Consider the following 15,141-nt stretch of genomic DNA (forward strand, 5'->3'; position numbering starts at 1 on the left):
CATTTGCATTTCCGGGTAAACACGGTGGAGAGCTTAGATTTTGTTTTGGTGTCTTCTTTTAGGTTAGCTGATCAGCTGACATCAAGCTGCAAGCTGCAGCTATACTAGAGATATACACTGTTATGTAGCTCAGCTCAAGTTACAGTTGACAGACCAATCTCGTGAGTATCAGCAGTGCTATTCTTTTTCTTCCAGCTAGTATTATACCAATCTCGTGAGTATCACTATCAGCATGCAGTGCTATTATTTATATTCTACCTCTTCCATTCCAAGTTCCAGGAATTAATCCAGCTATATTACTAGTAATGGTAGTATTTAAACTTCCTGAGTTTCTCTTTTAGTTTCAGTTTCAGTTTCAGTTTCAGTTTCACTTTCACTTTCAGACCATCATTTTATATATCGCCTGATCACTAGTAAGCTGCAGAGACTTAAAAGTCTGAAGCTTTCACTCAGTTTCAGACTATAGCCAGGATCTAGACCGAAAGCTTCAGAATCATACAGACATAGTTTTGTTGTACGATCAGGTTCATACGGAGCCCCGGAAGTGACATGGAGAATTTTTTTTTTCTCGTTTTCCTGAGATAAATTCTCGTTTTCCTGAGATAATTTTTCGTTTTCCTGAGATAAATTCTCGTTTTCCTGAGATAATTTTTCGTTTTCCTGAGATAAATTCTCGTTTTCCTGAGATAATTTTTCGTTTTCCTGAGATAACTCCCGTTTTCCTGAGATAAATTCTCGTTTTCCTGAGATAAATTCTCGTTTTCCTGAGATAATTTTTCGTTTTCCTGAGATAACTCCCGTTTTCCTGAGATAAATTCTCGTTTTCCTGAGATAATTTTTCGTTTTCCTGAGATAAATTCTCGTTTTCCTGAGATAATTTTTCGTTTTCCTGAGATAACTCCCGTTTTCCTGAGATAAATTCTCGTTTTCCTGAGATAATTTTTCGTTTTCCTGAGATAACTCCCGTTTTCCTGAGATAAATTCTCGTTTTCCTGAGATAATTTTTCGTTTTCCTGAGATAATTTTTCGTTTTCCTGAGATAAATTCTCGTTTTCCTGAGATAATTTTTCGTTTTCCTGAGATAACTCCCGTTTTCCTGAGATAAATTCTCGTTTTCCTGAGATAAATTCTCGTTTTCCTGAGATAATTTTTCGTTTTCCTGAGATAACTCCCGTTTTCCTGAGATAAATTCTCGTTTTCCTGAGATAATTTTTCGTTTTCCTGGGATAAATTCTCGTTTTCCTGAGATAATTTTTCGTTTTCCTGAGATAACTCCCGTTTTCCTGAGATAAATTCTCGTTTTCCTGAGATAAATTCTCGTTTTCCTGAGATAATTTTTCGTTTTCCTGAGATAAATTCTCGTTTTCCTGAGATAATATTTCGTTTTCCTGAGATAATTCCCGTTTTCCTGAGATAAATTCTCGTTTTCCTGAGATAATTTTTCGTTTTCCTGAGATAAATTCTCGTTTTCCTGAGATAATATTTCGTTTTCCTGAGATAATTCCCGTTTTCCTGAGATAAATTCTCGTTTTCCTGAGATAATATTTCGTTTTCCTGAGATAAATTCTCGTTTTCCTGAGATAATATTTCGTTTTCCTGAGATAAATTCTCGTTTTCCTGAGATAATATTTCGTTTTCCTGAGATAATATCTCGTTTTCCTGAGATAATTCCCGACCAATACATGTTGCATAACTTTCGAACCCCAGACATCGTTTGTTATATGATCACAGATTTCCCGATTTTCTTGATCGATTTTAATTTGTTTAAAACTTGAACATTTCATAGCTTTCTTATTTCATATCCGATTTTCCTCAAACTTTTATTAATCACTTTGTCTTATTTGTCTCCTTTTATTAAAATATAGATATTCTTAGGGTGGCCTTCCCCTTTAAGGCCCTTTTGGAATTGATAATTATCTTCATAAATATATCGAATTTCGACAATAATTGAGACCTACAAGGTGATGTGAATAACTGAATACCAGGCGCGGATCCAGGGGGGGGGGGGGGGCCGAGCGGGTCTTGGCCCCCCCCCCCCCGCAAAAAAAAAAAAAAAAGAGAGAGAAGAAAGGAAAAGAAGGGAAAGAGAAAGAAGAGAAAAAGGGAAAGAAAGAAGAGGAAGAAGAAAAGAAAAGGGGGAAGAAGGAGATTGGGGAAGGCGAAAGGGCCTTGCCTCCCAGGCTGTTGACCCCCCCCCCCCCCCCAATCAAAAAAATAAGAGAGAAGGAAGGAAAGGGAAAGAAAAAAAGGAAAAGAGGAGATACTGGCGTACTGATAGGGGGGGCTTGGGGGAAATCAAATTCAAACGTGGTTTATTTCTAATTCCACAACGGTGGATTACTTTAATAATGCTGAAATGACATAATTTCCGAGATTTTTCCTCACTTTTTAGTTGATTCCTACTTGTCAGGGCCCGAGGTACGGCGGGGATCGGGAGCCCCGAGCCCCCCCCCTACTTTTTTGAAAAAGTATATTAAAGAGAAATAAAATAGAATGAGAGCAAGAAAGAAAGAATAGTTAACTGCTAGTGTTGAAAAATAATGAGGCATCAAAATATGCTCATCTGACCGTGATTAATGCCTAAAACCCCTAAGCTTCCAGGGGCTCTGCCCCCTGGATTTCACCTAGGGCCCTACGGCGGGCCCTTAGATGCTCATCTGACGGTAATTTAATGCCTAAAACCCCTGATATTTTGGGGCTCCGCCCCCTGGACCCCACGCCAAATAGTGACGTGCCAGTCTCACAAAATAATAAGGTATACAAAAAAATGCTCATCTGACCTTAATTAAACGCCTAAAACCCCTGAGCTTCCGGGGCCGGCTCCGCCGCCTCGACCCCCCCCCCCCCCCAGGGGCCCTAAGACGGCCCCTGATTCAGACAAGGATTAAGAGTATAGAGAACGATACAACGCATCGTCTTCTTCCTCTAATAATATAATGAAACGTCAAAGCTTCGCGCAGGAGGGGAGGGGGGGGGGGGGGGGGGACTGAATTCAGACAAGGATTAAGAATCGAGAACGGTACAACGAATCGTCTTCTTTCTCTCATAATCTTATGAAACGTCAAAGCTTCCGCGCTTTGCGCGGGAGGGGGGAACCTGAATTCAGACGAGGATTCAGAGGCGAGAACGGTAATACGAATCTTTAATGATTTAATGAAAGGTAAAAGCTTCCGCGCTTCGCGCGGGAGGAGGGGGTTGGGGGAGAATCTAAATTCAGACGAGGATTATTTTCGAAAACGGTACAACGAATCGTCTTCTTTCTCTAATGATTTAAGGAAATTTAAAAGCTTCCGCGCTTCGCACGGGAGGGGGGAACCTAAATTCAGACGAGGATTAAGAGTCGAGAACTCGACAAGGAATCGTCTCCTTTCTCCAATAATTTAATAAATCGTAAAAGCTTCCGCGCTTCGCACGGGAGGGGGGAACCTAAATTCAGACGAGGATTAAGAGTCGAGAACTCGACAACGAATCGTCTTCTTTCTCTAATAATTTAATGAAACGTCAAAGCTTCCGCGTTTTGCGGAGGAGGGAGGGGGAAACTCGCCCCTCCCTGCACCGACCCCCCCCCCCGCATTACGTCACTGTTCGTCACCATTACGTACCAATATTTGGCTCGCAAAATTTCAAATTTGGCCCCCCCCCCTAAGAAATCCTGGATCCGCGCCTGCTGAATACCCCCCTAAAACTGGATTTAGGCCCTAGGCTGACGGCCGTCGGCCTCGTGGGCTGTCCCCTATTGTAATCGGGCAGTCTGTTAATAAAGTGTTCTTGAATCAAGATAGATTTATCATCCAAATTGGTATTGTACCTAAATTTGTACGAGTAAGACTAGTGTCTTTTATTTGTTAATTGCGCTCTTCGCTCGCTCGCAATTTACAGTAAATATATATGACATCGTACTCAGGGGGGGGGGGCATTCAGATGCCAAAACGTTATAAAATTAGAAGAAAATTGTATTTTTTCAATTCATTTTAACTGTTCATTTTACAACGGAAATTATCTCAGGAAAACGAAATATTATCTCAGGAAAACGAGAATTTATCTCAGGAAAACGAAATATTATCTCAGGAAAAAAGAGAATTTATCTCAGGAAAACGAAATATTATCTCAGGAAAACGAGAATTTATCTCAGGAAAACGAAATATTATCTCAGGAAAACGAGAATTTATCTCAGGAAAACGAAATATTATCTCAGGAAAACGAGAATTTATCTCAGGAAAACGGGAATTATCTCAGGAAAACGAAATATTATCTCAGGAAAACGAGAATTTATCTCAGGAAAACGAAAAATTATCTCAGGAAAACGAGAATTTATCTCAGGAAAACGGGAATTATCTCAGGAAAACGAAATATTATCTCAGGAAAACGAGAATTTATCTCAGGAAAACGAAAAATTATCTCAGGAAAACGAGAATTTATCTCAGGAAAACGAGAATTTATCTCAGGAAAACGAAATATTATCTCAGGAAAACGAGAATTTATCTCAGGAAAACGGGAATTATCTCAGGAAAACGAAATATTATCTCAGGAAAACGAGAATTTATCTCAGGAAAACGAAAAATTATCTCAGGAAAACGAGAATTTATCTCAGGAAAACGGGAATTATCTCAGGAAAACGAAATATTATCTCAGGAAAACGAGAATTTATCTCAGGAAAACGAAAAATTATCTCAGGAAAACAAGAATTTATCTCAGGAAAACGAGAATTTATCTCAGGAAAACGGGAATTATCTCAGGAAAACGAAATATTATCTCAGGAAAACGAGAATTTATCTCAGGAAAACGAAAAATTATCTCAGGAAAACGAGAATTTATCTCAGGAAAACGGGAATTATCTCAGGAAAACGAAAAATTATCTCAGGAAAACGAGAATTTATCTCAGGAAAACGAGAAAAAAAAAAATTTCTCCATGTCACTTCCGGGGCTCCGTAGGTTCATTATCATTTACCTAAGTTTTAATTCTTTTGATATACATGATATAAAGTTCCTATACGGTAACCTTGTTTAATACTCCATCACTTTTTGTCTGTTCCATTTATCTACAAAGACATAGTTTAGTTTTAGTTAAGTTTAATTTTTAGTTTAATAGTGGTGGTTAAATTTTACCTGACTGCTAAGAAAGCATAAATGCTTGTTAATGAGGATTAATGTCTTACCAATTGAGGAGACTATAGCGCATCAAGTTGTTTCAAATCTGGGTCGCCAGATTACGAGACCACTGCTCAACCAACTGAACTATCGCGCGCCTCCTCAGACTGTTTAATTGTTGGTATTTTTATAAATAATTTTTTTTCTCCTATTGGATCCAAATGCCTCATATGTTAAATTGTTCCTCAGGCTCGGACATAATGACATTAATGTTAATCATCCCTATTTGTACCATTCAATCAATAAATGTTTTCTTTTATCTTGTTTGTTTAATTTTCTTTTTGATGCAGTTTAAAGAAACACCTCTCTAACTCTGTCTGTCTGGATACTTTCCATCATGAACGAAGCAACAAGAAAGCAGCTTGAATCTTACCTGGAGAAATGTGAGTCGGAATTGGATCGGGTCATGAACTTCTGGCTCACAAATTCTCATGATGAAAAAAATGGGTAAGGATGGAGCAGATGGCATTCTAACAATATCATTCTTATAATTGCATTATAATCTGCATTTATATTAAAAGAACAAAATATTAACTAAGCTGTTAGTGAAATCAAAGTTCTCTTAAATAAGTAGGCTTAAGTGGCAGTAATTCAGATGCCCGGAGGCTCAGCATGAATTATTTTCTTTCCATTAAATATTAAAGGTCTCAATTAATCATATTTTCTGCTGTTATCATGAACCACACGTATTGTTAAAATATAAATCTTGATTCTAAATCAGTAAGACTTTAATCCTCTTTCCCTCTGTTTGGTTGCAGTGGATTCTTTGTCTGTCTTGGAAGGGACGGTAAGGTGTATGATGAAACCAAGTATTGCTGGCTTCAAGGCAGACAGGTAAAATTGAAGGGCAATCCCATCCTTATAATAATAATACCTCACTAGCAAAAAAATGTTTACCACTTTTTAGTTTTTTTAGAGTCTTAACAAGAACTCAACTATCCCTTTAACTATTCATATGGTCATTCATTTCTTTGTAAACAAATACATAAAATGTTTATAATGCTTTTACGATGCCGTAGTACTTTGCACTCTGCCAGAATAATAGAATGATAAGCATTTATACACATATGATCAAACTTTGTCATGCCATTGTTGTTTTTTTGTTTTCTTTACTTTTGAAAGACAATGGAAGGAAACTAGATCATTATCAATCTATCTTCTACCTTGACATAGAGTCCAAAACAAAGACCCCAAGCAAACTATGGTATCAGCTAAGACAAAAGTTTGAAGAGGTCAATCATAAATGCAGGAGATAAAAGCTAAATCATGGTGTCAAAATCCAAAGCGTTTATCAATGTAAAGAGTCATGTGACATGATCATGTGACCCAGTTGTCAGAGACTATCAGCGTTTGTTTCAAGATGACATGAATATAATAACTTTTTCTTAACCTACAATATAGGAAATCGATTATTCTATATCTGTACTATATCCATCTTTTGTTTTACCCTTGACACTTCCATCACATTTTCACATTTATTTTTGTTTAAATTTTTGGCAGGTTTGGTCATACTGCAAGCTATACAACAACATCCCCAAATATCACACTGATGCAATACTGAATGTTGCTAAAAGAGGTATTTATGATAATATATAGACCAGGGGGTGTTTCTCACAAAGACTAAGATTGACTTTAAGTTGGACTTAACTATGGCAGGCTGTCCATGCCATTGTTTGCTCTCACCATTTACTGGCATTGGTCTCTTAAGGGACATACAAATCATGGTCACAGATCTACAAAATTTACATTTTTTTGATGATTCATTATTGAAGGAAAAAATTAACTAAAGATCATAATGGTGAGAGCAACCAATGGCATGAATGGCCTGCCATAGTTAGGTCCAACTTAAAATTGATCTTAATCTTTGTGAAACACCCCCCCCCCCCCCCCAGTTTGAAAAATTATTATATTCAGATCAAATAATGTCTGCTGCAAGCCAGAAGGATGTTAACTCTCTATATATGTGAGTCAATGCCCTTCTTGTCCGAAAAGACAAATTATGTACCGGTATACCTCTACCACGGTCCATGCTCTTGACAAACAAAGGTTGCCTGAGGCATGCTTGACAAAGCAAGATAATTATATATCAAAGCTTCAATCTTTACCATTGAGAAATATGTGCTCATAGAGATGAAGACAAATGTAGTTGTCTTTATCCATTTGTGTTCTCTCAAGCCATAAAACATTTTACCAAGTAGTAATCCTTTAATTTTCCCATTTGGATTTTTATTACAAACCATTCTTATCTCTCTTTTGTATCGGGTGTATTATCATAGTTCAATATTAATTATTGTATATTTCTTCTGCTTCTTATATCATTATGGTAATGGAGTCCTTTTAAAGCAAAATATGTGATCTGTGAACTACTTTTATCAATAGTCCGTTTTTTTAATAAATATTCACTATCGTATAACCCGTTATATTTGTGAGGGTTTTATTTTTGCAAATTTTTGTAGGGATGTATGTGAAAATGAGCTGGCAATAAATTTACAATAATCTAATTTAAAGTAGCCATTATCCAAACAACAACTCACAACAATGTCTGTGTCCCTGTCCAAACTACCTGTGTGCAAAGATTTAGGCTTAGCTATTTATATATTTCTCCAAACATTACTTGTGCAGGAGGTGAGTTCTTAATGAAGTATGTGAAGAATCCTGAAAACAACAAGTGTTTCTTTACGGTCACAAAGACGGGGGATCCAATCAAGATTCAACGAAGCATCTTTAGCGAGTGCTTCTACATGATTGCTATGGCAGAGCTAGCTAGAGCAACAGGAGAGGCAAAATACAAGGTGACTTTGACAAAAAATTTGATGAAAGATATTGTCAGTGGGGTGATAAAATCTCATCACTCAGTTTCTAGTGATTATAGTCTTCCATAATATTGTAGATTGACCAGTTTGATGTCCTGTGAAACCCATGAAACATATACATGCTAAAATACTGTCACAAGCAAACTGTGTAGAGGAAGTCCATTAATATTAATGCCCTTACTATGATAAACATGAAAGTTGTTCATTCTCCTGAAAAACGTAACATTTATTAATAATTTGCTTTTTATTGCCCCATTATCTATAGGGTCATAGTTGACCCAGGACATAGACAAGTATCTACAATGATCCTATTATGTTTCTAAGCTATATGTTGTCATAGATATTTTTTGTAAAAGTATGGAGATGGAATCACTGAATAGATAATATATAAAACAAAAAGTAGAAGAGAGTGTGACAGAGATTTGTGATATGATATTTTCTTTTGAGAGCAAGGAGTTCATTAATTGTACCCTTCTGGCTCTCAATAGACAATGTCAGAATGTACTTGATATAATCTAATGCGGTTTTAATTATTCTTGCAAATTCATCATATTTAGAAAAATATGACGATAATCTGATGGATGGCTCATAATGTGACAATTACAACTGTTTGAATGAAATACTTTTGTCAGTTTTAACCTGTTGAATACTAAAAAAGAGATAACTTGTAGTTGGGTTTGTGGAAAAGGTAGTTGCAGAATGTTATGCCAAAAAAAATTCGACCCCTTCACCACTTTTGTCTGTCTTTCTATCAAGACCGAAGCGGTAGCCATGATGGACCAACTCCAGCATTGGGTAATGGTGGACGACACAGCCCTAGGGCACCCTCGTCTGTCCGGTTCACCTGCAGTTAACACGCTAGCAGTGGCCATGATCTTTATCATATTGGTCGAGGAGTTGGCGTGGGATGACGCTGAGTTGAGAGAGAAGTATGCTCCCCTGGAAGAATGGGGTCTCAAACAGACGATGCAGCATATACAGGTTAGAGCTTAATTTGTGCAATTTTGTGAGATAAATTTATGTATCCAAGAACAAAGACGAAAAGGATTTCCGTAAGGTCACATCATCTATTGAGAGCAAAAAAGGCATTAAATTGTATACTTTATGTAACATACAGTTATTGCCCTTCTGGTGCTAAAATATCCTTATTGCATCCACAGGACTTGAAATTAGCAGTTGTCTTAGATGCCATGGGTGTCCTAACACCTGATATATCTCTCACTTTTTTATTGTTTTATTTGATTTTTTGCTAAATGAAAGCCAAAACTGAAGTTGATTTTGGCACACAAAGCAATCATCTATGTTTTCTGCCTGCATGGTTATCCAAATTAAAATGTTAAGCAAGAATCCTGCAATTAATTATTCTTGCCTTTAGATTGGACTTGATTTTGTTGCTGTTATTGTTCATGATGTTAGCATGCTGAAGGTTTCATCTAGACAATAGATCAGAATTTTCTATCCCAAGTATCCCCACCACCTATGGAGGGTCTCAATATGGTGTTAACTTATGATGATTTCTGTTCTTCATAATTGGTGAAAAAAGTGTAAAAAAATCATTTTGTAAAAAACTTATTTTGTATATAATTTTTTTTGTTGAAAAACCTCAGAATGATTTTAATATATTTTTCTTCACCTCTCTGGTTGCATTACGTTATTGGTTAAAGGGACTATGTCCCATTTGCAGGCCAAAAAAATGAAAAAGTTAAATTCCAACTGCATTTGAAAGATAATACTAATTTAGAACTTCCCTAAAAAAGGTGGGGCTTGAAATCGTCTTCAAGTGGGAAAATAACGACTATTAGTTGTCACATCGACTTTAGGGCTATAGAGCCCAAAAGTAATAGTCTTGATTTTCATACAATTGTACCGAATGGACATACGTTTTAGGCTGAGCAAAGATTCAATCAGTTTAATCTTGGCCATCACAAGAAGTGGGTTATTGATGTAGACAAATGCTCATGTACCCTTTACAACTCTTTTCATGTATGTCATTACCAAAGAAGAAAAAAAAGCCAGTCAGTCACTCAATAGTGTCTCACAGTGAAGTCTAGCAAGTAAACAGATTTCCTTGCGTAATTTGAATATGAGGACACTGCTAACGTTTTAATTTCACAGATAGGACATACATGGCATATTCATAATTCCTGCAAAGTTCTACAGCATTTGAGGTTGGCTGCAAAAGGGACATAGTACCTTTAATATATTGTTTTTAATCGTCTCTGTACTTTTCCTTTGGTCAGAGAAATGATGAGGTTATACTAGAAGTTGTCAGTACAGATGGCAATGAACTTCCAGGTTCTCAAGGACGTGTCATGAATCCAGGTCAGCTAGCATTACTCTCCCCTTTCACTTGTCTTTATTTCACTTTTTTTGCAACCAACCGTGTATAAAACAGTTCCTATTTGCATCACAATTTTTAGTTGACTGGCACCTGTGAAATGATAAATGCATGATCTAGACTATGCTAAGTACAGTTTGCAATATCTGGGCCCTGTTTATAATAAATGCCACTGACCCCTGATAAATCTGCTGTCAGCCAATCAAATTTAAGGATTTCAGTAGCTCATATATAACAATTATCGTATTTTGTTATCAATAACACGCTTTATGAAACAGGGCCCTGGGTCCACTAGTTTGTCCATTACACTTCTTTCATTTAGTTGGAAATTCATATTTTTGCATGTATGCCATCGAAAACATTGTTTCATTCATCTGTTTACCTGTAATTGTAGCAATATTTACTAAATGCATATATATTCAATTGCAGATTAAAAGAAAGCATTTTTGCTTGTAGCTCTTTTTGAATTTGCTATCCTACAAGTGATATTTTATCACTAAGGTTCTTGTTTATTTTTTGTTTTTTAAACTTTCAACAGATAAATTGCTACTGCTCTCAAGTATTTTTTCCGCTGGTCAGCCGTCTTGCAATAACTTTATGCAATGCTCAAATATTTTGGTGATACATATATACAGTGAAATTGATAATTCTAGACTTAACCAATTTTCCAAGGAACTAAAATTGGTCTATATCCTGTTAAAAGAAAGAAGATATTTTTGATGAGAAAATAAATGTGACTTAATTTCCATCTAGGTCACGCAATAGAGACGGGTTGGTTCTTGCTCCAGTATGCCAAGAAGCGCAACCGACCTGATCTCCGTGACCTTGCCATCTCGCAGTTCATGGTCAAGCCCTTTTTGACGGGCTGGGACAAGGAGAATGGCGGCATCCTCTACTTTCTGGATGCGGACGGTCTTTCTCCAACACAGCTGGAGTGGAACATGAAGCTGTGGTGGCCTCATTGCGAGGCTCTGATTGCATTCCTCATGGCCTACAGGGAGACTGGAGAACAGCAGTACCTGGACTACTTCAAGCAGGTCTGGGACTACACAATCAAACATGTAAGGAGGACCAAGTTACTACATTCTTGCATTTCAAATCTTAGTGTAGTATATTACGGAGAAGCCATTTTATAATGTGTGCATGAACAGATAAATGTCATTTGTACCACATTGCAAAGCCTGTTGAGGTAAGTACTTGATTTTTGCTGAGAAAGTTTTGTAAGGATGATTAAAAACTTACTAACATGACACATTCATAAGGTACATGTAGTTTCCTGTAAAAGTTTCAACTCCTCCACAGTATCCAATTTAATATAATAATAAGTAAACGTTTTTGTATCGTGCATATAACACATAGGCATAATTGCATGCCACTTATACACTTTATAGAACAGAATACAGAAGGAGGAAAAATGGTGCACTGTTTTCATAATTGTGAGATTTTACAAAGAGCTGAATATATAGTTTTTCAAAATACTTCTAAATTGTTCATGTTTCTACATTTCTAAGGTATTCCAATAAATTATTCCTTAAAATAGTGGCTGCATATGAAAATGACCTGAACCTGTAAGATGTTGTCATAGTTTGGGGGACATATAGAGACTTTAGACATTGTTTCTATCAAGGTTCTATTAGGGTTTTAGTCAGTCTGATGAGTTTCTCCTAACTTTGATTTTTCTTTTGGCCTGTATGTAGTTTGTAGATCCAGAGCACGGAGGATGGTATGGATACCTATCAAAACAAGGAGTCGTCAGCCAAGACTTCAAAGGGGGACCTTTCAAAGGTAAATAGAAACAGGCACAGTCTTGTGATCTTGTAGTAAGACGTTCATTGACATTAGCCTCTCTCGATATGGGTGAAGTAATTTAAATAGGTACCTGGTCCAGGAAGAATTCCTTAATTGTTTGAGACTTACCTTATCGTAGAAGCATGGCTGAAGCTGGTGAAAAATTGTTTTAATTGCAGTAATCTTGCCAACAGTGAAAGCAATACATTTGAATTTTCAGCTAATGTGTATCAGGAAGGGCCTAAGTTTATAACTGTAGACAAACTGCAGCTTTCTCTTTTGAAACAGGTATATGTTCCTGCATTCCAAAGAGAGCCAGAGAAATAACGAAAATGGTATCGTGATTACTCACTCAACAAGAATCCATTATCACATTTTCTTGCCTGATATCTCTTTATTCTTTCTCTCTCTAGGTTTCTTCCATGTTCCCAGATGTCTGTTCATGTGTATTGGGATGCTGCAAGAACTATTGAAGTAGATCTGCCAAAGAATGACAAAACAAGACTACCTCTCTGGTTTGCTAGTACTTGTGTTTCATTCTTTCATACTTTTTTTAATAGATGATTTGTGGTGATTGCTTTTTAAAAACTCAATTGGTTGAATGGTAATTCAGGAATATTTTTTTGAATAAATTGTGTGTAAATGGTGTATTGTAAAGTATCCTTAGGTTTCAGTGGGCTGAGTGGGTATTTTTATGGATGAAATGGTTTGATAAATAGCTTTTTCAATTTTTGAAATTAATTGTGTGTCCTTAGTCAATGATTTAACTCAATAAGGTTATACGGCTGAAAATTTTGAGGTGAATTTTGACAGCTGGTTAGATAATGTTTTATAATGTAGTATTTGATACTAGATATTATTAATGAAATAAATACATTGTGAATGAGCTATGAAAAAGAACTCTCAAAACATATTTAACACATCTTTGTTTGACAGAATGACAATCGGAGCAGGCCTTTCCTAATGACTTGAACCCTAACTTTGTGAAAAGTATATCTATCAAGATAAATATCAATGAACATGTTCCTTTTCGTGTGGCTCTGTTACCGGTATGCAGTTCTAAATGACTGATATAAATTTGATTTACTCCATTGAAACTGAGTGAGAACTCACTTGTTTGATATGCAAATTCCTCTGTCGTCTGCAATATATATGTATTTACAATTTGAGGTTATTATGGGTATACACCTTTTGCTCAATTTTTGTTACTCCTCTTGGAAGTCTTCTTCTAAAATGCATAGAATTGCTGCAATGTATGATAATATTAGCAGCATTCAGACATTCCATTTGATGAGAATATTAATATTAATGTAATGTGTGTGTCATTTAGTCCAAGAAAGGACACTAAGTATTTGTACATTCAGATGTATTTTATATTTCTCACTTTCTATGCCTAAAATAATTTGGGTACCGGTACATTTTTAATATGTTTGTAAGTACCGTAGAATAATATCCAACATTTGTAAGATGGATACATGCTCAGGGTTATGTATCTGGGACTTTAGGTGATGTCATGACGTGTACATTGAAAGGTACATGTGTTAGAAAATGCAGATACTTATTGAAAATTATATTCAACAATTGAGAACTGAAAAACAAATACTTAAAAATCAACCAATTTTTGAGAGAAATAAATGCACTGGCAGAAAATATTGACTAGCTATAAACAACCATTTTCTTATTATTTTTATTTTTTAGATATTTATTTTTCATTTATATTTTTGGTCATTTTGCACAATTGATAACTTAGCCAATTTGTATTCTGCGTTTGTATGCTAATAGCCCATGTGCTGCATTTCTAATCTGATGTTTGTTTTATATTTTTTTGACCTGATACAATGTACCTGTAAAAGTCCTGTGATATTTGTTTTGACACTGCAAGGTAAGTCAACCCTCCATAATAAGTGCAATTATTTGTTTTGTTTATCATTTTTTTAAAGGTAGAAATATTAGGCTATGTGTGATTTTACCTAGCTATCTCACAAAATACCTATATTTTCTTGTTGAAATGTGATTTTGTGTCTGTCATAATGGCACTACTTTAAAAAAGAATGAAATTGTATATGTATACTCTTGCCCTGACAAGATTATGCCAGTAGATGATATGTGCCTTTCAAATAAAGAACTATTTCATGAGATACTGAAATAAAGAGTTTATATGTATATTCAGGTATATTTGACAATGTAGAATAACTTTTGTGGAAGTTCAATAAATTCAGGATCATATTCGCACAAAATATGTTGCATTGAGGGCCATCAGATATTACTTAGTTCAACTTGTCATTTCAAGAAAGTCAGCTGTATTGTCTTTGTCATTAAAGAATTATTGATATACATTAATTCCCATTTCAACTCATTGAGGAATTGTATAAAGGCAAGTAAAGTAATCACATTTTCTTCTTCAAATTGTCAATACAGGTGACATTATTTTATTGCCACATTGATCTACATTTTTTTTTTTTTTTAATCATGTTTATCAAAAGAATAAAGAAAATTATTTTGAACATCTTAACATTTTGCTAATTTCAGGATTTTGAAAGCTTATTTTCATCTTTTTCTGAAGTTGTTCTTTAGTAAATGAATATCACAATTGATTTGATTTATTATATGCAGCAGTATACTAATACATTATATTTTTATCACCTTCCACTATTCTTGAGGATTAGATGTTCTTTTTAATATCAATAAAAAGTCATTCCGTTAAATAACTAATATTGCAATTTGAACTGTGTTGTTCTTTATACACCAGAATGCGTTTGTACACTGGTACAATCTTTCCCTTCTCTATATATGCTCTAGATTTGCTAATTTCTCCCTTTCTATCCTGTTTTTTTAACAGGGTTTTGTGTGAGCGTGTATGTGTTATATTTCCTAAGAATATTATTTGAAATAGAGCGGGGGGGGGGGGGGGGGGGGGGGGGGGGGGGGGGGGAGAGAAAGAGAGAGGGGAAGAGGGAGAGAGAAAAGATTTATGACTATTTCTTTTATATATCTGTAACACTCCCAGTTACTGTTTTTACCCCTCTCTAATTGCTCCCTTCTGTCTATAACCCT

The 15,141-nt window shown here is 35.8% G+C and overlaps 1 protein-coding gene across 2 annotated transcripts; it reads left to right on the forward strand.

Annotated features, from left to right (window-relative positions):
* The first annotated feature begins 30 nt into the window (after positions 1–30).
* Positions 31–14,799, forward strand: LOC579325 (N-acylglucosamine 2-epimerase). Of its 2 annotated transcripts, none has more exons than XM_011667282.2 (10): positions 31–214; positions 5,439–5,595; positions 5,907–5,982; positions 6,649–6,724; positions 7,771–7,940; positions 8,718–8,942; positions 10,202–10,283; positions 11,053–11,360; positions 11,997–12,084; positions 12,501–14,799. In XM_011667282.2, the coding sequence occupies exons 2-10, from the start codon at positions 5,486–5,488 to the stop codon at positions 12,563–12,565; spliced, it is 1,200 nt and encodes a 399-aa protein (XP_011665584.1). In that variant the 5' UTR covers positions 31–214; positions 5,439–5,485; the 3' UTR covers positions 12,566–14,799. The 2 variants fall into 2 exon arrangements, with proteins under 2 accessions (XP_011665584.1, XP_003729603.1); XM_003729555.3 differs by having other exon boundaries at positions 32–161.
* Positions 14,800–15,141: the final 342 nt, after the last annotated feature.

This window comes from Strongylocentrotus purpuratus, unplaced genomic scaffold (genome assembly GCF_000002235.5).
Source record: "Strongylocentrotus purpuratus isolate Spur 01 unplaced genomic scaffold, Spur_5.0 spur5_scaffold_6, whole genome shotgun sequence".
Classification (NCBI taxonomy): Eukaryota; Metazoa; Echinodermata; class Echinoidea; order Camarodonta; family Strongylocentrotidae; genus Strongylocentrotus; species Strongylocentrotus purpuratus.